This window comes from Oncorhynchus keta, chromosome 9, assembly GCF_023373465.1.
Source record: "Oncorhynchus keta strain PuntledgeMale-10-30-2019 chromosome 9, Oket_V2, whole genome shotgun sequence".
NCBI classification, from domain to species: domain Eukaryota; kingdom Metazoa; phylum Chordata; class Actinopteri; order Salmoniformes; family Salmonidae; genus Oncorhynchus; species Oncorhynchus keta.
This window is the reverse complement of record NC_068429.1, coordinates 23,395,080-23,420,035: the sequence shown is the minus strand read 5'-3', so window position 1 is coordinate 23,420,035 and position 24,956 is coordinate 23,395,080. Positions and strand designations below refer to the sequence as shown.

The 24,956-nt window shown below is 43.5% G+C and overlaps 1 protein-coding gene across 3 annotated transcripts in view; it reads right to left on the bottom strand.

Moving 5' to 3' along the window:
- Nucleotides 1–630: 630 nt before the first annotated feature.
- The window catches only part of LOC118387409 (scavenger receptor class B member 1-like), a 35,312-nt gene continuing 10,986 nt past the window's right edge, over nt 631–24,956 (bottom strand). The window contains exons 5-13 of one of the 3 annotated variants that reach the window (XM_035775744.2): nt 22,519–22,614; nt 22,133–22,248; nt 20,447–20,613; nt 19,673–19,791; nt 9,407–9,480; nt 8,324–8,375; nt 7,796–7,942; nt 6,366–6,368; nt 631–868 (exon numbers count right to left, since the gene is read on the bottom strand). In XM_035775744.2, coding sequence (XP_035631637.1) covers nt 782–868; nt 6,366–6,368; nt 7,796–7,942; nt 8,324–8,375; nt 9,407–9,480; nt 19,673–19,791; nt 20,447–20,613; nt 22,133–22,248; nt 22,519–22,614 — 861 coding nt within the window. In that variant the 3' untranslated portion in view covers nt 631–781. Of the gene's footprint in view, nt 869–5,845; nt 5,922–6,365; nt 6,369–6,767; nt 6,930–7,795; nt 7,943–8,323; nt 8,376–9,406; nt 9,481–19,672; nt 19,792–20,446; nt 20,614–22,132; nt 22,249–22,518; nt 22,615–24,956 lie in introns of those variants that run through there. The other 2 variants (XM_035775743.2, XM_035775742.2) reach the window with 2 other exon arrangements.

Below are 24,956 nucleotides of genomic sequence, written 5' to 3'. Positions count from 1 at the left end.
CCTGTTCAGGGGCAGAACGACAGCTCGGGGGTTTGAACTCGCAACCTTCCGGTTACTAGTCCAACACTCTAACCACTAGGCTACGCTGCCGCCCTTTAGGTACTGGTGCGGTTGGCCCTGGGTTCCTCCTAATGTAAGACAATGCTAGACCTCATGTGGCTGGAGTGTGTCAGCAGTTCCTGCAAGAGGAAGGCATTGATGCTATGGACTGGCCCGCCCGTTCCCCAGACCTGAATCCAATTGAGCACATCTGGGACATCATGTCTCGCTCCATCCACCAACAGACTGTCCAGGAGTTGGCAGATGCTTTAGTCCAGGTCTGGGAGGAGATCCCTCGGGAGACCATCCGCCACCTCAAAAGGAGCATGCCCAGGCATTGTAGGGAGGTCATACAGGCACGTAGAGGCAACACACACTACTGAGCCTAATTTTGAGTTGTTTTAAGGACATTACATCAAAGTTGGATCAGCCTGCAGTGTGGTTTTCCACTTGAATTTTGAGTGTGACTCCAAATCCAGACCTCCATGGGTTGATACATTTGATTTCCATTGATAATTTGTGTGATTTTGTTGTCAGCACATTCAACTATGTAAATAAAAAAGTATTTAATAAGAATATTTCATTCATTCAGATCTAGGATGTGTTATTTCAGTGTTCCCTTTATTTTTTTGAGCAGTATATATATATATATATATATATATATGAGAGAGAGAGAATTGTCAGTCAGTGGCTATAGGGTTTCAGTCTCAAACACAGAGCCCTGCAGCACTGGGCTAGACTGCTATCTGTGTGTGTCCACCCAGTGCTGTAGTAGAGGGGTTTGTTCGCTCCCGTTGGTGTCCTGTATGACATTCCTCTCACATCTTATCTGTTAGGAAAAGAGAGAGAATGTGAGAAATAATGTTAAAAACACATTGTTAGCATAGTTAGGATCAAGTATGCTCTCATTTCAGTCTGTGAATCTGTTCACAGAGAACTTTTATTTGGCCTTTTCACTACAAAAAGCCAAAAAAACAATGTCTCGTCAGTAGTGGTGTAACAGACCATAGTCGATCCGTGATCCGTACGGATCACCCCCCACGGTTCGGCACGCATGTGAACCGAGGATCAATTGCAAAGTTTAACCATGATAATGTGAAATACAGTTCTACTGCCGCTGTTACTTTTTAAAGTCAGAATTCCCTAAATCTCCATGCAGAGTTGCAGTGAAAAGAAAGACAAGAGGTGCGTCCTGCGTTTTACTCTGAAGCCTGAAGGTTGTTTTGATTATAAACATTTTAAAAAGCAGTTGTGTGTACTGTTCACGTGAAACGGGCATGTTGAATCCTAACGAATCAATCCTGGATCCTCGCATTGCAAAATGCAAAGAAAAAAAGAGCAGTGACAGCCATGGCAAGCAGAGGAGCTGAAGAACTGGAAAAGCCTCCCGCTTCATTTAAGTCTCATGTACGGGAGCATTTTGGCTTCCCTGTCAAATATGATGACGGAAGAAGTGTGGTGGACAACACCATTATGGTGTGTAGGCATTGAGCCACAAGAAAGCCGTATGATCATGGAAATACATAGAGCATGGCCATACATTTAAAGCATCATCACCCCGTTCTGTCAGTGACAGGAGCCAACTCAGCCAAGAGACAACTTCTCACCGCGGCATTTAAGCAGCCCTTTGCTGCAGAATCAGACCAGGCTAAAGCCATCACCAAATCTATTGGGATGTTTATCTCTGCAGACATGAGACCATACTCTGTTGTGGAAAACAACGGGTTTAAAAACATGGTGAAAGTGCTTGAGCCACGCTACGAAAATCCCTCACGCACCCACTTCAGTATGAAGATCGTGCCAGATCTTTATGAAGAGGAAAATATCAAAATTGTCGAAGGATTATCCAAGACATCCTCTGTTGCCCTCACCACAGACGGCTGGAGCACCAGGGCAACAGAAAGCTACATGACTGACTGCTCACTACACCACAGAGGAGTGGACGTCCAGGGTAACAGAAAGCTGTGACTGACTGCTCACTACACCACAGAGGAGTGGACGTCCAGGGCAACAGAAAGCTACGTGACTGACTGCTCACTACACCACAGAGGAGTGGACGTCCAGGGTAACAGAAAGCTATGTGACTGACTACTCACTACACCACAGAGGAGTGGACGTCCAGGGTAACAGAAAGCTGTGACTGACTGCTCACTACACCACAGAGGAGTGGACGTCCAGGGCAACAGAAAGCTACGTGACTGACTGCTCACTACACCACAGAGGAGTGGACGTCCAGGGTAACAGAAAGCTATGTGACTGACTACTCACAACACCACAGAGGGGGAGATGTGAAGTCCGGGGCTACAGACACACCCCCTCTACGAGAGTCACACAGGCACAAATCTGGTGCAGGTAGTGCTAGGAGCAGTAGCAGAGTGGAAGCTAGAGAGGCCCAATAGCAATATCCCAACCACCAAAGCACAACAGCTGCTGATGTTCTTAAGACCAAGCAGGAAATGCTACAGCTACCAACCCACAAGCTCATACACCATGTCACAACAAGATGGAACTTATGACATGTTGGAGCTCTATCTTGAGCAGCAGGCAACTGTATACTCTGCACTGACAGACAAGACCCTGGAAAAACAAACATCTTCACCTTGTCTGATGATGTGAAGGTGGTGAAGGTGGCTGAGGTCCTCTGGGTGATCAAACCTCAAAACAGTTACAACCCTATTGAGCACTGAATAGAATCATTAGACTATTTTAATGCTGTGTGTGATTTAGTCAGTAGAATTATATCTGAGAGTAGTTCGTAGTCAGAATTAATGTTTTGGTGACAATATATCTAGTGTCTTGATAACGGACCATCTGAGCAAGATTCAGGGCCGACCTTGGCTGGGGCACTGAGAACTTCCCAGGGTCTCTCGCTATGTCGGCTGGGTAGCAGGACAGTGTGGGCGTATGATAACTAATGTTTTGTGTGGAAGTATGTGTGTCACTATAAAATGAAGGTCTTTGTACTGTGCAGCCGGGCTAGACAATCTGGACCTTTTTTTCTAAAATTACCTGCAGAAAATGTTGCCACCCCTATTACTAACCTGTCCAACCTCTTTCGTGTCGTCTGAGATTCCCAAAGATTGGAAAGCAGCTGCAGTCATTCCCATCTTCAAGGGGGGCACACTCTTGACCCAAATTGCTACAGACCTATATCTATCCTACCCTGCCTTAAGGTTTTCGAATGCCAAGTCAACAAACAGATTACCGACCATTTCGAATCTCACCATACCCTCTCCGCTATGCAATCTGGTTTCAGAGCTGGTCATGGGTGCACATCAGCCACGCTCAAGGTCCTAAACGATATCTTAACCACCATCGATAAGAAACATTACTGTGCAGCCGTATTCATTGATCTGGCCAAGGCTTTCGACTCTGTCAATCACCACATCCTCATTGGCAGACTCGACAGCCTTGGTTTCTCAAATGATTGCCTCGCCTGGTTCACCAACTATTTCTCTGAGAGTTCAGTGTGTCAAATAGGAGGGTCTGTTGTCCGGACCTCTGACAGTCTTTGGGTGTGCCACAGGGTTCAATTCTTGGACCGACTCTCTTCTCTGTATACATCATTGATGTTGCTCTTGCTGCTGGTGATTCTCTGATCCACCTCTACGCAGACGACACCATTCTGTATACTTCTGGCCCTTTTTTGACACTGTATTAACAACCCTCCAAGCAAGCTTCAATGCCATACAACTCTCCTTCCATGGCCTCCAATTGCTCTTAAATACAAGTAAAAATAAATGCATGCTCTTCAACCGATCGCTGCCTGCACCTGCCCACCTGTCCAACATCACTACTCTGGACGGCTCTGACTTAGAATAAGTGGACAACTACAAATACCTAGGTGTCTGGTTAATCTGTAAACTCTCCTTCCAGACGCACATCAAACATCTCCAATCGAAAGTTAAATCTAGAATTGGCATCCTATTTCACAAAAGCATCCTTCATTCAAGCACCAGCTGTCAGAGCAGCTCACAGATTACTGCACCTGTACATAGCCCATCTATAATTTAGCCCAAACAACCTCTTTCCCTACTTATTTGATTTTAATTACTTTGCTCCTTTGCACCCCACTATTTTTATTTCTACTTTGCACATTCTTCCACTGCAAATCTACCATTCCAGTGTTTTACTTGCTATATTGTATTTACTTTGCCACCATAGCCTTTATTTGCCTTTACCTCCCATCTCACCTCATTTGCTCACATTGTACATAGACTTGTTTCTACTGTATTATTGACTGTATGTTTGTTTTACTCCACGTGTAACTGTTGTTGTGTCGAACTGCTTTGCTTTATCTTGGCCAGGTCGCATTTGTAAATGAGAACTTGTTCTCAACTTGCCTACCTGGTTAAATAAAGGTGAAAAAAAAAAAAGAGGACCTGAACCTCAGATACCCCCCTAATGTACAGGACTACCTTCATAGATCTACTGGTTCAAGTCCGTCTCACCTAGACCCTGCCCTACACCGGAGGACATAGTGATCTCACCACTGAGGTACATTTTTTAAATGTCAGAGTGAATTACTTAAATAATAAATATACTGTCTAATCTTAGTCTATTAGAATCTTCCATTTGATTTGGAATAATGGCTTTTATTAAATGGTTATTGCCACAATTATAGTTCAAAGAAAAATGAAAATAAATAATCAAGTCATTTTTTCTGCAGGGTCAAGCCACAGAGCCGACAGGAGCATCAAGGCATCTCCTCCACAAAATAATTCGACCATGAAGGAGCTTTTTGGGAAGACCTTTGCGAGCAAGGACACAGGCAAGACGTTTGCCAACACCATCAAAGAGGAGATGGCATCCTACAAGGCAGCAAGCGGCATTCCAGTTAATGGTGATCCACTGACATAGTGGAAAGGAATGAGTGTAAATACCCTCACATTGCCATGATGGCAAGATGCTACCTGGCTGTACCTGGCACTTCAATTCCTAGCGAGAGGGGTGTTCTCCACAGCAGGGGACAAAGTAACTGCAAAGAAGTCTACCCTCTCCCAGACAATGTAGACATCTTTTTGAAAAGTGATTTTAAAAAGTTAAGCTCAGGTCTCCTTTGCTTTCTTTTTTTGATGTGGACACAGGCAATTTTTTCATTCACTATTGTTCAAAGGAAGAAGGTATGCCTCATATTGCACTTTAATTTAACGATTGACTATTGCATATTTGATTTAAACATTTAAAAAGTTCCTTGCTTTAAGAAAGCAAAGTTATATTAATCTCCTTTTTTTTTTATAATCCGAAAAATGATCTGATCGTGACTCAAAACCGTGATCCGATCCGTGAGTTTTGTGATCCGTTGCACCACTACTCGTCAGACATGCAACTAAACAGACAAAAACAGTCTCATGTCAGATGCAGAGTCCATTCCACCTGTCAGCGACCGTGCTTAAAAAGGGTCACGTGAAAATCACAACATCCTGTCAACAGATCACCTAAAACATTGTTCATCCAGCAGTCTGCTGCGTGTTAACTTTGGGCTGTTGGGAGTTCTTGCTGAACCATGCTTAGATCTTTCAACTTGACATTTCCAACACCCACACTCAAACCACAGGCAGAGAGATAACTGGGTCTTATGAAACATGGCACAAGAGCAGTGGATGAGAAAATGGTGTTTTAAAATGATAGATGGTAAAAGAATATAGGAGAGTGTGATGCCTATTGTGTAAGTCCTCAATGATGTGTGTGTGTGTGTGTGCGTGTGTGTAAACTTAGGACATAGAGGCTGAGCATGTGTACACCTTGGACATAAGCGGCTGTGTGTGTGTGTGTGTGTGTGTGTGTGTGTGGGCCTGAAACCCACCTGTGTCATTCACGATACATTTGTCCATCTGTTGTTTGAGGGCATCTGCGCTGTTTACGGTGTCTTTAACAGATGCCTAAAAGATAACCAGCCCTTCACTAAATCAGCCAATCAGAGCAGCTACAGAGCAACCTTATTTGTTGTCAGGTGGTCGATTATAGCGTGACAGACAAAAAGCTCAGGGCCATGTTCAGCAGGAAAACATTGGCCTACGTTCAGATAGAAATGTACAATGTATAATATACGTACCTCAATGGTATATAGAATACGTAATCCATTCAGCTCTAGTCATGGCTTTTCTATCTGCAACATTCCACATTGTTTTTGTACTGAACATGGCCCAGTATTTAGTTTCTCAGCCATTGGGTCATTTGTGTTGAGTCAGTGTGCGGTTTCGTCAATGCAGTGTGTGTGCGCGTTTTTATGAGTGTGTTCATGCAGTTTGAAAACAGATGACTGAGGGCGTGGCATGCAAGACATCCAGGGTTAATGCAATTGGTTAATGACACCTCATAAAGACAATCTTGACCAATCAATCGTAACATTTGGATTGTCCCTCTGATCGACCAGCTTCATACAGTAACAAACAGGCTGGACGTGATCTATAGACATCTTTCCCTTACTGAGCAGGAGAACTCTGGTCCCAGAAGGCCAGTGTGTGCAGGCTTTTACTCCAAACCAGCTTCCACACAGCTGGTTCAGCTAATACTACAGTCATTCTTTAATCTGACCAATAGAACTAGACTAAAGATCTAGAGACTATAAATCATTCTGGTCCAGATTAAAGATCATGACCCCTATAGTTTAACATGCGTTTTAGAGCTGGGTTGTAACAGAAGCCTGCACATCAGTCCCCCAGGACCAGAATTGGCCACCCTTCCTAATGGACTGTTATAATCAAATCAAGGCAGATCAGAATCTGTCAGGGTAAATCATGATTTTATTATTTTATATTCATATTGCCATCACATTCTTCTGATTGATATGATAGAGGCATGTTTTCAGGAGTGATTGGGAACAGTTTAACATGTGGACCAACCCCATGGTTCTGGATCACTGTAGGCTGATATTTTTTCAACGACGCCTGTAGGAAAAACAAACAAACCGGCCAACTGATTCCCTGCAACATTCACAACAGTCATAACGCTCTGACCTAAAATGTCTCGGGATGTGCTTGACAAACTTATCAGTACAGTCCACTGTCCTTAGGGAACATTGTGTTTCAGCATCTAGCATCATACACAGGTGTGATTCAAATGATGCATCTAAAGTCTACACAGCTAGCCCAGCCAGTAGAAGTGTGCTCAGCTACTGTAAGGCCCCATACAAACCACATGACGTGATCTCACTAGTGCAGTGAGTGTGTACACAACTCATATTTGCCTAATTTCTGCAAAACAAGAACCACATTTCCAAAAGGAAAATAAACTTGAAATGGGTATCATACCTCATTGAATAAAGTGGAACATTAAGAGTTATGTCCACGTGTTTATCAAATTAACTGGCTAATGTAGTGTCAGCTATATTAGGGGAAATCTCTGATTATTTTAACGAGAGACAGGCAGTGGGGGTGTGACCTTGTCCCAAAGTGGCACCTCTGCACTCTACAGTATAGATCACTGAACACAAATCTACTGAGCTATCTCCGTCAGTGAACTACAAACTTCATATGAACTCTGTTTGCTGTGATGTGCACCCCTACTGGTGGAGAGGGGGGAGCACCAGTGTGTTGGATTGTTATGAGAGGCTGTGGGAAGAGTCTTCTCTGATGGGTAGTGGAGAGCTGCTCAGGATTGTCAGAGGGTCACATTGGTTAGTACGCATGCCATGCAAACCAAAGAATGAGCATGTTATTTCTCTCCTCTCTCACAACCACTTGTACCACATCCAGTTTGTGAACAAACACTCTCCCATCCATCCCTCAATGCACATGCAGTGTAGGGGCCTTACCTTGTTCCTGTAGTATAGTAGTACAACCCCCAGTATGGTGGCCAGGCCCAGGACTATGAAACAGTACTGCATGTACACCATCACCATTGGCAATAGCACCAGGTTAGTGTGGAACGTCGTCAGGATTTCACCGTCAATATAACCATTCTACCACAGGGGGAGAGAAAATATCATGAGTGGACAGATTTATGGGGGTGTAGAAAGAGTTAGGGGTACATATATGCTAGGGTTATGGGTGAGGAATATAGAATGTTATGGTAGAGAGATGGGTATGGGGTATACAGCAGGTTGGGGCGGAGAGTGTAGCAAAAAGCTTGTGTTCCTAGTGCAGTAGTATGTAACAATTCACACAAATCTAAAAGTAAAATAATGGAATTAAGTAATACAGAAACATTAGGACTAGCAATGTCGGAGCCCGGAGGTTAGGGGTGGAAAGTGTTGATGGTGAAGAGTGTTATGGGAGGAGAGATGGTATGGGGTATACAGCAGGTTAGGGGGTAAGAACCCAGTAAGTGTCTCATCAGTCACCTCCTCAAACCACATCATGGGCATCATCACCTCTGAGATCTTCCCCGTTTCCCTGCTCCAGACGAACACAGTCACAGTTATACACACAAATGCATGCAACGGTCACAGCAGAGGAAGACAGTTCTTCTCCCATCAGAAACTACCAGATTGAACGGGACCCTCCAGCTTTATGGCCTTTGGGGGTTAAAGGTCAGGGAATGTCCTTATATGACATTTACATGTTGAACTGTGGAGTGATGGGTTGGGCGTCAGATAGGGGTTATAGATCAGTGAGGTTGAGGGGCAGGTCCTAAAATGAACACCCTCCACCCGACCAAATGCGGGTAGATTTTAGCATTGGCAGGCAGAATGTCTAGCAGTTGTCACACAGTGCACTTCGGCAATCCAAAGCCCACATGTAAAGAATAGTAAAGAATGCATCAGTGATTTGTAGGCCATTTCTTACAACTTTCTGAAGACCTTACGGCATGAGAACGCCTGTGTAACGTTACTACCTGGTTAAGTGTCTCTGTAACCAGTTAGCAATGCCAAAACAGTCATTTCTAAAACCTTCTGAATTAATCATGATGTATCAATTGGCTGGGCATTTGTTTTGCAAACTCTGCCATCGCATGGCGCCTAGCATACTAGGGTGGCAGGGAGCCTAGCGGTTAAGGGCATTGGGCCAGTAACTGAAAAGGCGTTGGTTCGAATCCCGAGTGGGCAAGGTGGAAAAATCTGCCCTTCAACAAAAGTGTTAACACCCCAGCAACTGCTCCCGGGCACCCTGGACACGGATTAAGCCCCCGGATTAAGGAACCCCCCGCCCCGGACACGGATTAAGGCCCCCTCCCCGGACACGGATTAAGGCCCCCCAGACACGGATTAAGGCTTCCCCCCTGGAAGACACATTTCAGTTGAATGCATTCAGTTGTGCAACTGACTAGGTATCCCCCTTCCCAATCAACAGTACTTTGCGCAATTACAAATTAAAGGGTAACTACAATCTTTTTTTTTTTATCTTAGAGGCTGGTAGATTCTCATCTACCTGCCAGTGGCTGGTAGACAAAAAAGTTAGAGGCCCTGGGTAGGGGTTATCCTTACGTGATCCCAGACACTTTCTTCATGTACAAGTTGAGCTGCAGACGGATAGACACATTCAGAGGTACACCAGTCTCCTGCAGAGAGAGAAATTAATAAACTGCATATTTACAGCTTTAATAAGTCAAATGGGGAAAATACTTGCCACAGCAAGCAAGAAAACAATGTTGGGTTGTTGGCGGAAGAGCATGAAATATGTTCCCTAGACATCTAATGACAAACAAGTGGTCTGTACTGAGTGCACTAAATACTGAGACTAATTGAAATAGATTAAACATTTGGACAAGGGCTCTTTGGCCTCAGTTGAAGAACCAGTCGTTAAGCTTAGTGAGAGAGCTCGAACCAAACATCTTGTCTTACTCGTTTCTCTTCTCAGGGTAATATAATTCCTCTCCCTTGGTGTCCAAACACAGTTTGTGGCACAAAACTGTAAATCTACTTGACAATCGCTTTGCTTTCCAAGCCAAGCCGCTTAAAGTCTGTACTTTGTCAAAAACAGGATCACACCTAGCTAAATTAATACTCAAGGGACTTACACACACAGCTCAAAAATACCCTCTGAACAGTCTGAGCATCGGTCCCACACACAATCAACTAGGACTTGTCTGTTAGCGGGCTTACAAACATTTGCCTGACAAAAACGCTTTGTCCCCAGTCTTACAGCAATGTGTGTGGAGTTCCCTAGTTTCAATGTTGCATTGCTCTTCACGCAGTAAATATTTCCCACCAATCTACAGTACTTAAGTTAGAAGTTTGTGTGTAAGCAGAACACATAAAAACAGATACAGGATAGAGACGCAGTCAGACAGCTGGTTATATGCTTCTAAAGGAAGAAATTCCAAAATAGTGAGGGAACTTGCTTATTTATCCCTCATTTTACCAAGTTAGTTAACTGAGAACACAATGTAATTTTACAGCAATGACCTGGAGAATAGTTACAGGGGATGAATGAGCCAATCGGAAGCTGGGGATGATTAGGTGGCCATGATTGCATGAGGGCCAGATTGGGAATTTAGTCAGGACACCGGGGTTAACACCCCTACTCTTATGATAAGTAACATGGGATCTTTAGTGACCAGTCAGGACACCCGTTTAACGTCCCAGCCGAAAGATGGCACCCTACACAGGGCAATGTCCCCAATCACTGTCCTGGGGCATTTGGATATTAACATTTTTTTTTTTTAAACCAGAGAACAGAGTGCCTCCTACTGACCCTCCAACACCATTTCCAGCAACATCTATCCTACTATGCAGGGACTGACAAGGACCAACCCTGCTTAGCTTCAAAGGGAGCTAAAGATGGGGTCCTAGCTAGAAACACTAGCTGGTGTTATTGATTTATTGTGTGAAGTGCATTTGAAACGATTAATGTGCATCCCAACACAAAGGTTTGAGAAACAACCATTGTTATTAAGAGGCACATCAGTATCATCGCAGATCGTTAGTGACTTCACTTGAGGTGAAAGTATTAGCTGCCCAAGCAGACCCAGTGCATACTGTCACAAGCCATGAGTTGTTTTTCACCCCATCTGAAACATCAATACCTGCCTGTGCCATATCACACCAAGTTACTGGATAACATGGGACTTGTCAATAAGATTGATCTCCCAACCTTTGTCACAATAACATTTTACTGCCTAGATTCATAACAGACTGACAAATCAACATTATCTACTGGGTCCATTAGCGAACATTTCAGTACAGATCTGTAGGTTACATTCATCAATAGATGAGTGAAAACCAACTGTCATTATCAAAACTGGAGATTAGATAGTCAGGGTCTGTCAGGTGAGGTCAAAGACTGAAGTGTTAAACTAGACTACAGTTAAACCATAGACAATGTTTTTGACAGATCAGCAACTCTGTTCATACAAGTTGTCAATATTACCTTAACATTTCGAATTCTGTTAGCGAGATACAAAATTAGGGGGGGGGCTTGCAAGCTCATGACTCTGCGTAGAGGCTGTTGGGGACAGTTTGCCAGACAGATTGAACCTAGTCCTGGACTAAACAGCATGCTTAAAATATCCTTTCCATTTTTAAAAAAATCCAGAAATAGGCTTAATCTGTGTCTACTCCTTGAAGTTACATGCAAATGTAGTAGATCTACTTCATTCTAACAGTTCCAACGCTGTTCTTCAAGCCCATCTTCATTCAGTAAAAACCCCAGCTCTGTTTGTCCACAGGACTGTTGAGAAAACAGCCAGATGCAAACAAGACCAGACCCAGAGCTGGTTAGGTACTGTACAGTATGTGGGGTAGTGTGAGTGCCATGCACTCACTCAGTCATACATCCTTCCCCCTGCACACACGCGTATTCCACAAACACACTAACACAACCGTTCCTAGACAGAGAGAAACACTTGGCTCATTTGAGGATAGAGTTCTACTATTCTGATCTGGTTCTGTTCAGACAGTTCTGGCTAGGAAACAGTTCTAGGAGAGCTGGATGGACCTTGGGGACCGCAAGGACTCATGCTGGGATCTAACCCCAGATGGTTAATCCCACGTCGGGGATCCTTCCTCCGCTCTCCCTCCTTGATCTCTGCAGGGCTCAACTGTCCCAGTCCGATACCACTGCCTGCCAATTGTTACAGCAGCAGTTATGAAAGTCATGTCTTCACTTTATTGACTAAAGAAGCCTACCTGTGTGAAAGTAAACTTCCACATCCTCTATTAAAGATACCAAGAGGACAGAGTTAATGGCACAGATTGTGCACCAGTGCACTCTCTCTGGATAGGGCTGTGGCAGTCATAACATCTTACCAGCTGGTTATTGTTATGCAAAAGCCTGCTGGTCTCACGGTAATTGACCGTTACATGAACATACACATGTTTAGCATCACCATGCTTCACTCATACAAGCATCATAAATGCCTCTGATGCACACCTACGGAACATCTCCATTTTAAAAAAAGTCTAAAATCGTTTAAATATACGGGGCGGCAGTGGTTAGAGCGGTGCCTAGTGGTAGTGGTTAGAGCGTTGGACTAGTAACCGAAAGGTTGCAAGTTCAAATCCCAGAGCTGAAAAGGCACAAATCTGTCGTTCTGCCCCTGAACAGGCAGTTAGCCCACTGTTCCTAGGCCGTCATTGAAAATAAGAATTTGTTCTTAACTGACTTGCCTAGTTAAATAAAAAGGTTAAAAAAATACATTTTAAATACACCATTACAATAAACTCCAGGTCAAAAGAGTGGCTCACTCCATATGTATTAACTCAGTAATTTATTGGCTACCCAAGAAATTACTGGGAGTTCATTTGTAACTTTGTTTTTAATCGCTTACTCACCGTAAGTCAGCACCTCTACACTAAATAATTCTCTGGATGTGCACAAGCTCATGCTTTTTATTAAGCAGGTCTAAAGAAAGTGATATGAATAAAATGTATTTCAGAAGAACTGAATAGGAGTTAGCCTACTGTATTTGGCTATGAGCCATGCCATAGGCTTGTTCATTTTGCAGACAAGATATGCTTTAGTCCCATGCAATTATTTTATAGTAAGAAGAATACAAAATTGAACTTAGCTGAATAATATACAGATTTCCCATTCCCCATATGAAGTGCCCATGTTAAAAAGGGTCACACGCTAGATTGCGTTTTGACAACTTTAGTTGAAATTGATACAAAACTTCAAATGCCTTAGAAATCAAAAAGGCATAATGGGCAGCATGAAGCACTATAGGCTATTGATGATTTGAGAAAGTTTGTGCTCCGTTCCTTTCCACAGTCTGCACACACTGCTCTCTCAACAAGTGATCGTATTTTCACCCATCAGACTACCCTCAACTTAATCTAATCTTTAGTTCGGATTTCAAATGGCCATTATCAAATGGGCAAGACAAAAAAAGACATCCGTGTGCACTGGAATAGCGACTGAAGGCCACGCTCCCGTTTTCCACTCATGTTGGGTAGGCTACTCTGGTAATGTCGCTGTGCCACAGGTGATATTCCACCCAAACTACCCTCACGTTGGGTAGGCTACTCTGGTAATGTCGCTGTGCCACAGGTGATATTCCACCCAAACTACCCTCACGTTGGGTAGGCTACTCTGGTAATGTCGCTGTGCCACAGGTGATATTCCACCCAAACTACCCTCACGTTGGGTAGGCTACTCTGGTAATGTCGCTGTGCCACAGGTGATATTCCACCCAAACTACCCTCATGTTGGGTAGGCTACTCTGGTAATGTCGCTGTGCCACTGGTGATATTCCACCCAAACTACCCTCACGTTGGGTAGGCTACTCTGGTAATGTCGCTGTGCCACAGGTGATATTCCACCCAAACTACCCTGACGTTGGGTAGGCTACTCTGGTAATGTCGCTGTACCACAGGTGATATTCCACCCAAACTACCCTCACGTTGGGTAGTCTACTCTGGTAATGTCGCTGTGCCACAGGTGATATTCCACCCAAACTACCCTCATGTTGGGTAGGCTACTCTGGTAATGTCGCTGTGCCACAGGTGATATTCCACCCAAACTACCCTCATGTTGGGTAGGCTACTCTGGTAATGTCGCTGTGCCACAGGTGATATTCCACCCAAACTACCCTCATGTTGGGTAGGCTACTCTGGTAATGTCGCTGTGCCACAGGTGATATTCCACCCAAACTACCCAGTACATAATTTGGGAAACCAAGTTAAATTTGTTCAGGAACACCAATAGTAACATGTTTTCACAACAAAACATATTTCATTAAACTGTTGACAGCCCCTCTCTGCACAGTAGAGAAAGGCATTAAGGAGAGTAGAAGGAAACAGTAGTGAGATATTCTATAGCTAAAGTTAATGTGTCAGTCCTATTTACGGAAAAAAAGCCCTATTATTAGGCTATTCAAAATCTAAAACAAATTCACTCGTAGGCTAAACCCGAATTTGTTCAACTTAGGTTAGACCAATTATGTACCAAAAATATTACAAAAATACTGATATGTTTATCTTCCATGTGTATAATGCGGTTGGCTATGTATTGTATAATGGCATAATCATTTAAATGTTTTAATAAAATCGGGCTTGGACTCATATAAGCCTATGCTTATGCACAAGCATTAAATATGCATATGGGTGTTTTGAATTAATCACCTTAGAAAGCACTGTCCATTTTGTTGTGTTAAACTTTGACACAACATCCGCAACGACCATGTCCACTCAGTTTCAACCTATCGTTGAACTTCTTTCTTCAAATGGATCAATCACAGTGAGGTGAGTTTTAAAAAACACATACCGTTTCGATAAGTGTTTGATGGGACATTTATTTTTACTGTTCCGATTATGTTGGTAACCAGTTTATAATAGCAATAAGGCACCTCAGGGGTTTGTGGTATATGACCAATATACAACAGCTAAGGGCTGTATTCAGGCTCTCTGTGCTGCGTTGTGCATAAGAACAGCCCTTAGCCATGGTATATATTGGCCATATATCACACCCTCTGTGCCATATTGTTTAAATAGAGCCCGGAGTACCAGGCCATTAGCAACCTGATGATTGTTAGCAGGTTGGGTAGGCTTCTCTAATATGGCTGAGAATGAAGCAAGGAGATGGGAGGTGAAGATTCAAAACACTACCATCAGCATGCATGTTTTGGTTCTGGGTGCCCAGATTACACGGACTAGACTTTTGGTTGCTAATATCGGAGGGAGTTGGGTACAGTCAGACACTTCGTTAAATCACCCCAATTCCTGTGTGTGACCACAATACAAAGCCTAGTGAAGACTGCAAAGGAGGACAGAGCTGCCATCTAGATATGACATTTACACACCGCTGCCACAGCAAAGCCCTCTCAGGACCCCAGCTACCCTGGTCACTAACGGTTTTCACCCTTACAGTCCGACAGACCAACTCATGTTGTTAAAGTTTTACAGCAAGGTCTTATCAGCTTCATACCAATTCCAACTCCTCCTCTGACTGTACTATGAAAAGTGTACAGTTCAGAGTTCACATACAGTACAGACAACTTGGCACAGGAGCTGGACAATTTAATCTTTTTTTAAAGATATCCGCTCTCACATCCGTTAGCTCAGGGGTCAGCAACAGGCTTGGTAAGAGGAATTTGACTAAAAATGTTTAATTTAGAAAATATTTTCCAATTACTCCCACAAATAAAAAGACCTACATGGGGGCGTCTCAATATAAATCAAGGTATGAACTGATTGTATTTTCAAATACAAACTTTAGGGGCTTAGTTGTGGTCAATTTACAGTGTACAAATAATTATGTTCCAGCCTCCTGATCATCCTCTCCCTCCAATAAAAACAGCCAGCGGCTGAATCTAGTCTACCCCTGCGTTAGCATCTCCCACAAGTGTCTTTTAAAAAAGGCTTTCTGTGATTACAGCTGAACAAGATAATCTCTATGGTTTGCAGCAAACAGTGAGAGCGGATACAAACGTCTTCCTGACTCAGTCCTGAGTCTTCATGTGAATGTCTCTGAAAATTAATGTCTAAGACCAATTTCCCCCAGTCCAGGGGACAGATAATTGTAAGAAACTTAAGGCCAAGCGCTCTCTGTTTTTATGGGTTAGGTGATCGCCACTAGGACAGTATGTATGCATGCTCGACATGCCATACAGCCCTACAGCTGTCAGATTAGATGTGTTATCGAAATTGTGTTAAGGACGAAGTGGCATCACTTTTACTGCCTCTCTGGGTGATATAAAGTTTTAGGCAATACCAGTTTCTACCAGATAAATATAGATGACATATTGGGCAAACCGAGATACTGGGTAAATGTATGTTCTGTACATACCACAGTTCATGGTGGGTATGTTTTTGACCATGACACTACTTCTAATGATAAGATGGAAAAGACAAAGTTTTGGACACGTCGACAGACCTTTACCGTATTAATGACTGGAGTTAACAGATGTGCTCAAATTTTCACACAGGTTTCAAAACGGATAGTTTCTTTGCTACAGTTGCCACTTAGTGTCAAAAAGGTCAAATAAAAAGTCAACCAACAAGGCTACTTATGCCTGACAGGCAGGGCACTTCCAGGCAGCCTAAAACAGTTGTGACCCATTATAGAGATGTACAGTGCAGTCAGAAAGTATTCAGACCCCTTGACTTTTTCCACTTTGTTAGGTTACAGCATTGTTCTAAAATGGATTAAAGAAAAAAGCTCAATCTACACACATTACTCCACACAATGACAAAGCGAAAACAGGTTTATAGAAAACAACAAATACCTTATTTACATAAGTATTCAGACCTTTGCTATGAGACTCAAATTGAGCTCAGGTGCATCCTGTTTCCACTGATCATCCTTGAGATGTTTCTACTTGGAGTCCACCTGCGGTAAATTGAATTGATTGGACATGATTTGTCTATATAAGGTCCCACAGTTGACAGTGCATGTCAGAGCAAAAACCAAGCCATGAGGTCAAAGGAATTGTCCGTAGAGCTCCGAGACAGGATTGTGGAAAAAAAGAAGAAGTTATGTAGCATTGAAGGTCCCCAAGAACACAGTGGCCTCCATCATGGGCTCCCAAGAGGTGCAGCGGACTAAGGTACTGCATCTCAGTGTTAGAGGCGTCAGTACAGACCATGGTTAAATTCCAGGCTGTATCATAAACAGCCGTGATTGGGAGTACCACACAATTTGCCCAGGGTCGTCCAGGTTAGGGTTTGGACTTGCCTAATTAAATCTTTTTTTTTTTTTTAAATGTAAAACTTAAATGGAAGTTTGGAAACACCAAGACTCTTCCTAGAGCTGGCCGACCGGTCAAACTGAGCATTCAGGGGAGAAGGGCCTTGGTCAGCAACAGAGCTCCTCTGTGGAGACGAGAGAACCTTCCAGAAGGACAACCATCTCTGCAGCACTCCACCAATCAGGCCTTCATGGTAGAGTGGCCAGACGGAAGCCACTCCTCAGTAAAAAAGGCACATGATAACCCGCTTGGAGTTTGAGAAAATGGACCTAAAGGACTCAGACCATGAAAAACAATGCAAGCGTCACATCTGGAGGAAACATGGTACCATCCCTATGGTGAGACATGGTGGTGGCAGCATCATGCTGTGGGGATGTTTTTCAGCAGCAAGGACTGGGAGACTAGTCAGGATCAAGGGAAAGATTAAGACAAAGTACAGAGATCCTTGATGAAAACCTGCTCCAGGGCACTCAGGACATCAGACTGGGTTGAAGGTTCACCTTCAAATCAAATAAAATCAAGTCAAATTTATTTATATAGCCCTTCGTACATCAGCTGATATCTCAAAGTGCTGTACAGAAACCCAGCCTAAAACCCCAAACAGCAAACAATGCAGGTGTAAAAGCACGGTGGCTAGGAAAAACTCCCTAGAAAGGCCAAAACCTAGGAAGAAACCTAGAGAGGAACCGGGCTATGTGGGGTGGCCAGTCCTCTTCTGGCTGTGCCTTCAAACAGGACAACAACCCGAAGCACACAGCCAACACAGGAGTGGCTATGGGGACAAGTCTCTGAATAGTGGCCCAGCCAGAGCATCACTGAAGACACCTGAAAATAGCTGTGCAGTGATGCTCCCCATCCAACCTGACAGAGCTAGACAGGATCTGCAGAGAAATCGGAGAAACCCCCAAAATACAGTTGTGCTAAGCATGCAGCGTCATACCAAAGAAGACTCATGGCTGTTGTTGCTCCCAAAGGTCCATCAAAGTACTGAGTAAAGGGTCTGAATACTTATGTAAATGTGCTAATTCCAGGTTGTTTTTTAATTTTATTTCTTTGTTATTATGTGGTATTGTGTGTAGATTGAGGGGAACATTTGATCAATTTTTGAAAGAGGCTGTAACAAGGGGTCTGAATAATTTCAAATTTCACCATATATACACACAGTACCAGTCGAAAGCTTGGACACCAACTCTTTCAAGGGCTTTGTAATTTTACTATTTTCTACATTGTAGTAGTGAACACATAGAATCATGTGTTATAAATCAAAATATTTTATATTTGAGATTCTTCAAAGTGGCCACTCTTTGCCTTGACAGTTTTGCACACTCTTGGCATTCTCTCCACCAGCTTCTCCTGGAATGCTTTTCCAACAGTCTTGAAGGAGTTCCCAAATATACTGAGCACTTGTTGGCTGCTTTTCCTTCACTCTGCGGTCCAACTCATCCCAAACCATCTCAATTGGGTTGAGGTCGGGAGGCCAGGTCATCTGATGCAGCACTCCATGAAGCTCCTTGGTCAAATAGCCCTTACAGAGCCTGGAGGTGTTGGGTCGTTGTCCTATTGAAAAACAAATTATATTCCCACTAAGCGCAAACCAGATGAGATGGCATATCTCTGCAGAATGCTGTGGTAGCCATGCTGGTTAAGTGTTCCTTGAATTCTAAATAAACCAGTGTCACCAGCTAAGCACCCCCACACCTAATCCTCCATGCTTCACAATGGGTACTACACATGCAGAGACGATCCGTTCACCAACTCTACATCTCAAAGATATGGGGGTTGGAACAAACTCTAATCTCAGACCAAAAGACAGAATTCCAACGGTCTAATGTCCATTGCGCGTGTTTCTTTGCCCAAGCAAGTCTTCTTATTGGTGTCCTTTAGTAGCGTTTTCTTTGCAGCAATTCAACCATGAAGGTCCAATTCAGTCTCCTCGGAACAGTTGATGTTGAGTTGTGTCTTATACTTGAACTCTGAAGCATTTATTTGGGCTGCAATTTCAGGGACTGGTAACTAATGAACTTATCCTCTGCAGCAGAGGTAACTCTGAGTCTTCCTTTCCTGTGGTGGTCCTAGTGAGAACCAGTTTCATCATAGCGCTTGATAGTTTTTGCGACTGCACTTGAAGCTTTCCGGATTGACTAACCTTCATGTCTTAAAGTAATGGACTGTAATTTCTCTTTGCTTATTTCAGCTGTTCTTGCCATAATATGGACTTGGTATTTTACCAAATAGGGCTATCCTTCTGTATACCACCCCTAACTTGTCACAACACAACTGATTGGCTCAAACATATCAAGAAGGAAAGAAATGTACAATACAAGGCACACCTGTTAATTTAAATGCATTCCAGGTGACTACCTCATGAAGCTGGTTGTGAGAATGCCAATAGCGTGCAAAGTTGTCAAGGCAAAGTGGCTACTTTGAAGATCCTCAAATATATATAGATTTGTTTAACACTTTCTTTGGTTCCTACATGCTTCCACGTAATTATTTCATAGTTTTGATGTCTTCACTATTAGTCCACAACGTAGAAAATAATAAAATAAAGAAAAACCCTGGAATGAGTGTGGCCTAACTTTTGACTGGTACTCACACAAATAAACATACAAATATTACTCACAGGGTGGATGTCTATGAAGAGTCCATGTTGGTCCTCAGTAGGCTGAAGTCCCTGTACATAGTCCAGCAGGACAGGGTCAGCATTGTAGAAGTGTGGGTGGGAGATAAACACTGGGGAGTCTAGAAAACAATATTAATACAATTAATATCCTATGTAATAAGTATTTGTGAGACAAGCGGTTGATTCCTGAATTTTAACTTTTGTTCAAATCTCCCCTCGGCGTCAATGCATGATTTATACAAAAAATGGTTATACAAAAAATGGTTATACAGTATGTGGGCATTTCTCAAGCTACAATTCAGCACCAAGTGTATATGTTATATTGATGCATGTTCTATAGGGTGCTAGATTAGGAACATAGAGGCATGAGACAGCATTATGTTTCATTACAAAGTGCTTCTCCATCTGTTTACACAGCAACATGGCACCTCTGTGTGCATTTGCCATACCTCCTCCACTAGTCTGTTTATCAGACAAGGTATCTGGGTCATGATTAAAAAGATTATAATAACCGTCACCCATGAGGTGTGCCTGTATCTTGTGTGTTTGAAAAAAAGTAAATAGGTGCAGGGAAATGGGTTTTTACAGCCATACACCCCTGAAGGAAATTCGGGTTAGTGCTTTTCTCAAAGACAGATTTGACCTTGGCAGCTCGGGTATTCGAACCAGCGACCTTTTGGTTAATGGACCAACACGCTAACCGCTAGGCTACCTGCAGCCCTAACAAATCATGTGCATGCGTCCAGGTGTGCGCGCGCTCGTGTGTGCACTGACTGGATCTGCAGCTGCTGACGTTGAGGAGGCCAGACTGTCTGCAGGGACAGAATCCCTCGTTGGGAGCGTAGTCTGAGCCATTAGCGAACAGAGTCTTAGGAGCCACGTAACGATACAGAGGAATCCCCTCCATTATCCCCTCACGCTGGTACACCATCTCCAAAGATCTTCAGAGAGAGAGAGAGAGAGAGAGAGAGAGAGAGAGAGAGAGAGAGATACTGTATATATAAACTCAGCAAAAACATACGTCCTCTCACTGTCAACTGTGCTTATTTTCAGCAAACTTAACATGTGTAAATATTTGTATGAACATAAGACTCAACATACAAACTGAACAAGTTCCACAGACAGGTGACTAACAGAAATGGAATAATTGTTCAGGGACACAAGGGGGGGGGGGGCGTCAAAATCAAAATGAACAGGCAGTATCTGGTGTGGCCACAAGATGCATTAAGTACTGCAGTGAATCTCCTCACGGACTGCACCAAATTTGTCAGTTCTTGCTGGGAGATGTTACCCCACTCTTCAATCAAGGCACCTGCAAGTTCCAGAAAATTCCTGGGAGGAATGGCCCTAGCCCTCACCCTCCGATCCAACAGGTCCCAGACGTGCTCAAGGGTGTTGAGATCCGGGCTCTTCGCTGGCCATGGCAGAACACAGCCATACTGCTCGTTCTGTGTGTGGTGGCATTGTCATGCTGGAGGGTCATGTTAGGATGAACCTGCAGGAAGGGTACCACTTGAGGGAGGAGGATGTCTTCCCTGTAACGCACAGCGTTGAGTTTGCCTGCAACGACAATAAGCTCAGTCCCATGATGCTGTGATACCGCCCCAGAGAATGATTGACCCTCCACCTCCAAATCGATACCGCTCCAGAGTACAGGCATCAGTGGAACGCTCATTCCTTTGACGATAAACGCGAATCCGACCATCACCCCTGGTGAGACAAAACCGCGACAATGAAGAGCACTTTTTGCCAGTCCTGTCTGGTCCAGTGACTGTGGGTTTGTGCTCATATGCGACATTGCCGGTGATGTCTGGTGAGGACCTGCCTTACAATAGGCCTACAAGCCCTCGGTCCAGCCTCTCTCAGCCTATTGTGGACAGTCTGAGCACTGATGGAAGGATTGTGCCTTCCTGGTTTAACTTGGGCAGTTGTTGCCATCCTGTACCTGTCCCGCAGGTGTGATGTTTGAATGTACCGATTCTGTGCAGGTGTTACACATATTACACAGCTGTCCATCCTGTCTCCCTGTAGCACTGTCTTAGGTGTCTCACGGTATGGAGATTGCAATTTATTGCCCTGGCCACATTTGTAGTCCTCATGCCTCCTTGCAGCATGCCTAAGGCACGTTCACACAGATGAGCAGGGACCCTGGGCATCTTTCTTTTGGTGTTTTTCAGAGTCAGTAGAAATGAAAACTTAGGACACTAAAGATGCCTAACTGTGACCATAATTGCCTAGCGTCTGTAAGCTGTTAGTGTCTTAACGACCGTTCCACAGGTGCATGTTCATTGTTTATGGTTCATTGAACAAGCATGGGAAAGTGTTTAAACCCTTTACAATGAAGATCTGGATCTGTGAAGTTGTTTGGATTTTTATGAATTAACTTTGAAAGACAGGGTTGTTTCTTTTTTTGCTGAGATATATATATATATATGTGTATGTGTATGTGTATGTGTGTACCTGCAGGCGTCAGGACTGTAGAAAGGCAGTGTAGATTCTTTAGTCAGGAAGGGAGGCCACATTTGTCCTGCTGTACCATTGATCATGTTACACTGTGGAGTCTTCCAATTGGTCAACTAGAGAAAGCGAGACTGAGTGTTATCATCCATTGAGCGCTCTTCCTAGAGCAGGAAATTATTCAGGATTTCACTGCAGTCAAACTGCAGTCAAACTATTACTTTGGATTCATTTAATTATTTAGCAGGGATAGTCCACTCCATAACAGTTGCCATTGATTTCCATGGAGTCCTTCTACAAGAGGCCCAAATCAGTTTTCCTCCATGCTTTTTCTAACAGCCCCTCAGCCCCATCTGTAAAGGTGAAGGCACATGGCTGTGTGACCTCACCTTGGTCAGGCCATTCCATGAGTCCACTTTGTGAATCAGCCTGATGTCATCTTTGCCGGTGTGGATTGTGAACAAACCAGTGTTTGAGTTGTTGAACTGATGGAAGAAACACACAGATTGATATTTCACCCTTCACTAAAATCAGACAACCCAACCTAAAAAGGTTGTAGATAAGTACGCAAATACCATTTGAGGTTCTGTCACAGAAAAGTCCTAGGTGGCAAAGGTTCAGATGGATATTGTCATTAATCGCTGTAGTAACAAAGCCCCACCTCACAACCCATCCTAAACTGTTCACAACCCTCATGTTGGTTGAGAGAAAATTTAGCATTTTTAAAAGCCAATTTCCTGCAATATGGCGGAGAGAGAACTTTGCAGTTAAACCAAATTGAATGTAATTCTCATGTCTGTGTGTTCTTATTAGCCAGCCTATTGGTTTTGCTACACTCGTTATGTCTAGTTGTCCTAGGCATAGCTAAGTGATCTGTAATCAGACTTAATGGTGCAATTAGGTGAGAAGTCAGAATATGAGAACAGTGAATGGGTGCCCCAGGACACAGCAACCTAACCTGGGTCCAGGGCCAGCTCAGTCTCAACTCCTGGGTCAGTCAGACCAAGCAATTGTTTGTTCAGTTGATGCCGAAAATAAATGTATACAAAAGAAAACAAACACGCATGCCTAAACTAAAAAGAGGTAACATTGTCACAAAATGACCACTGGCAGGCCAAGAGGCTTCTGGCCATCCCTCTCACCGATTGCTGATCACCTTGATAACCCCGCACCTGTGAGCTTATCAAGGCTTCACCAGAACTCCTGGCAGACCACCTGCCCCGGTTACTGCTGCCCCCTGGGAATGGAGTAGAGGTTCGACCGATTAATCGGAATGGCCGATTAATTAGGGCTGAGTTCAAGTTCTCAGAATTGGAAATCGGTAATTTTGAACGCCGATTTTGCAGATAATTTTATACACCTTTATTGAATCTTTATTTAACTAGGCAAGTCCGTTAAGAATAATATAATAATAATATAATAATAATATATGCCATTTAGCTGACGCTTTTATCCAAAGCGACTTACAGTCATGTGTGCATACATTCTACGTATGGGTGGTCCCGGGAATCGAACCCACTACCCTGGCGTTACAAGCGCCATGCTCTACCAACTGAGCCACAGAAGGACCATGAACACATTCCTATTTTCAATGACGGCCTAGGAATGGTGGGTTAACTGCCTTGTTCAGGGGCAGAACGACATATCTACCTTGTCAGCTCAGGGATTCAATCTTGCAACCTTACGGTTAAACTAGTCCAACACTAACCACCTGCCTCACGAGGAGCCCGCCTGTTACGCGAATGCAGTAAGAAGCCAAGGTAAGTTGCTAGCTAGCATTAAACTTAAACATAATCAATAGCTATAACTACACATGGTTGATGATATTAGTTTATCTAGTGTGTCCTGCGTTGCATATAATCGATGCAGTGCGCATTCGCGAAAAAGGACTGTCGTTGCTCCAACGTGTACCCAACCATAAAACACCAATGCCTATCTTAAAATCAATATACAGAAGTATATATTTTTAAACCTGCATATTTAGCTAAAAGAAATCCAGGTTCGCAGGCAATACTTACCAGGTGAAATTGTGTCCCTTCTCTTGCATTCATTGCACGCAGAGTCAGGGTATATGCAACAGTTTGGGCCGCCTGGCTCATTGCGAACTAATTTTCCAGAATTTTACGCAATTATGACATAACATTGAAGGTTGCGCAATGTAACAGGAATATTTAGACTGATGGATGCCACCAGTTAGATAAAATACGGAACCGTTCCGTATTTCACTGAAATAATAAACGTCTTGTTTTTGAGATGATAGTTTCCGGATTCAACCATATTAATGACTCGCATTTCTATGTGTTATGTTATAATTAAGTCTATGATTTGATAGAGCAGTCTGACTGAGCAATGGTAGGCGGCAGCAGGCTCGTAAGCATTCATTCAAACAGCACTTACGTGCGTTTTGCCAGCAGCTCTGCGGTTTGACTTCAAGCCTATCAACTCCCGAGATGAGGCTGGTGTAACCGATGTGAAATGGCTAGCTAGTTAGCGGGGTGCGCACTAATAGCGTTTCAAATGTCACTCGCTCTGAGACTTGGAGTGGTTGTTCCCCTTCCTCTGCATGGGTAACGCTGCGTCGAGGGTGGCTGTTGTCGATGCGTTCCTGGTTCAAGCCCAGGTAGGAGCGAGGAGAGGTAGGGAAGCTGTACTGTTACACTGGCAATATGAAAGTGCCTATAAGAACATCCAATAGTTAAAAGGTATATGAAATACAAATGGAGAGAGAAAGTCCTATAATTCCTATAATAAATACAACCGAAAACTTCTTACCTGGAAATATTGAAGACTCATGTTAAAAGGAACCACCAGCTTTCATATGTTCTCA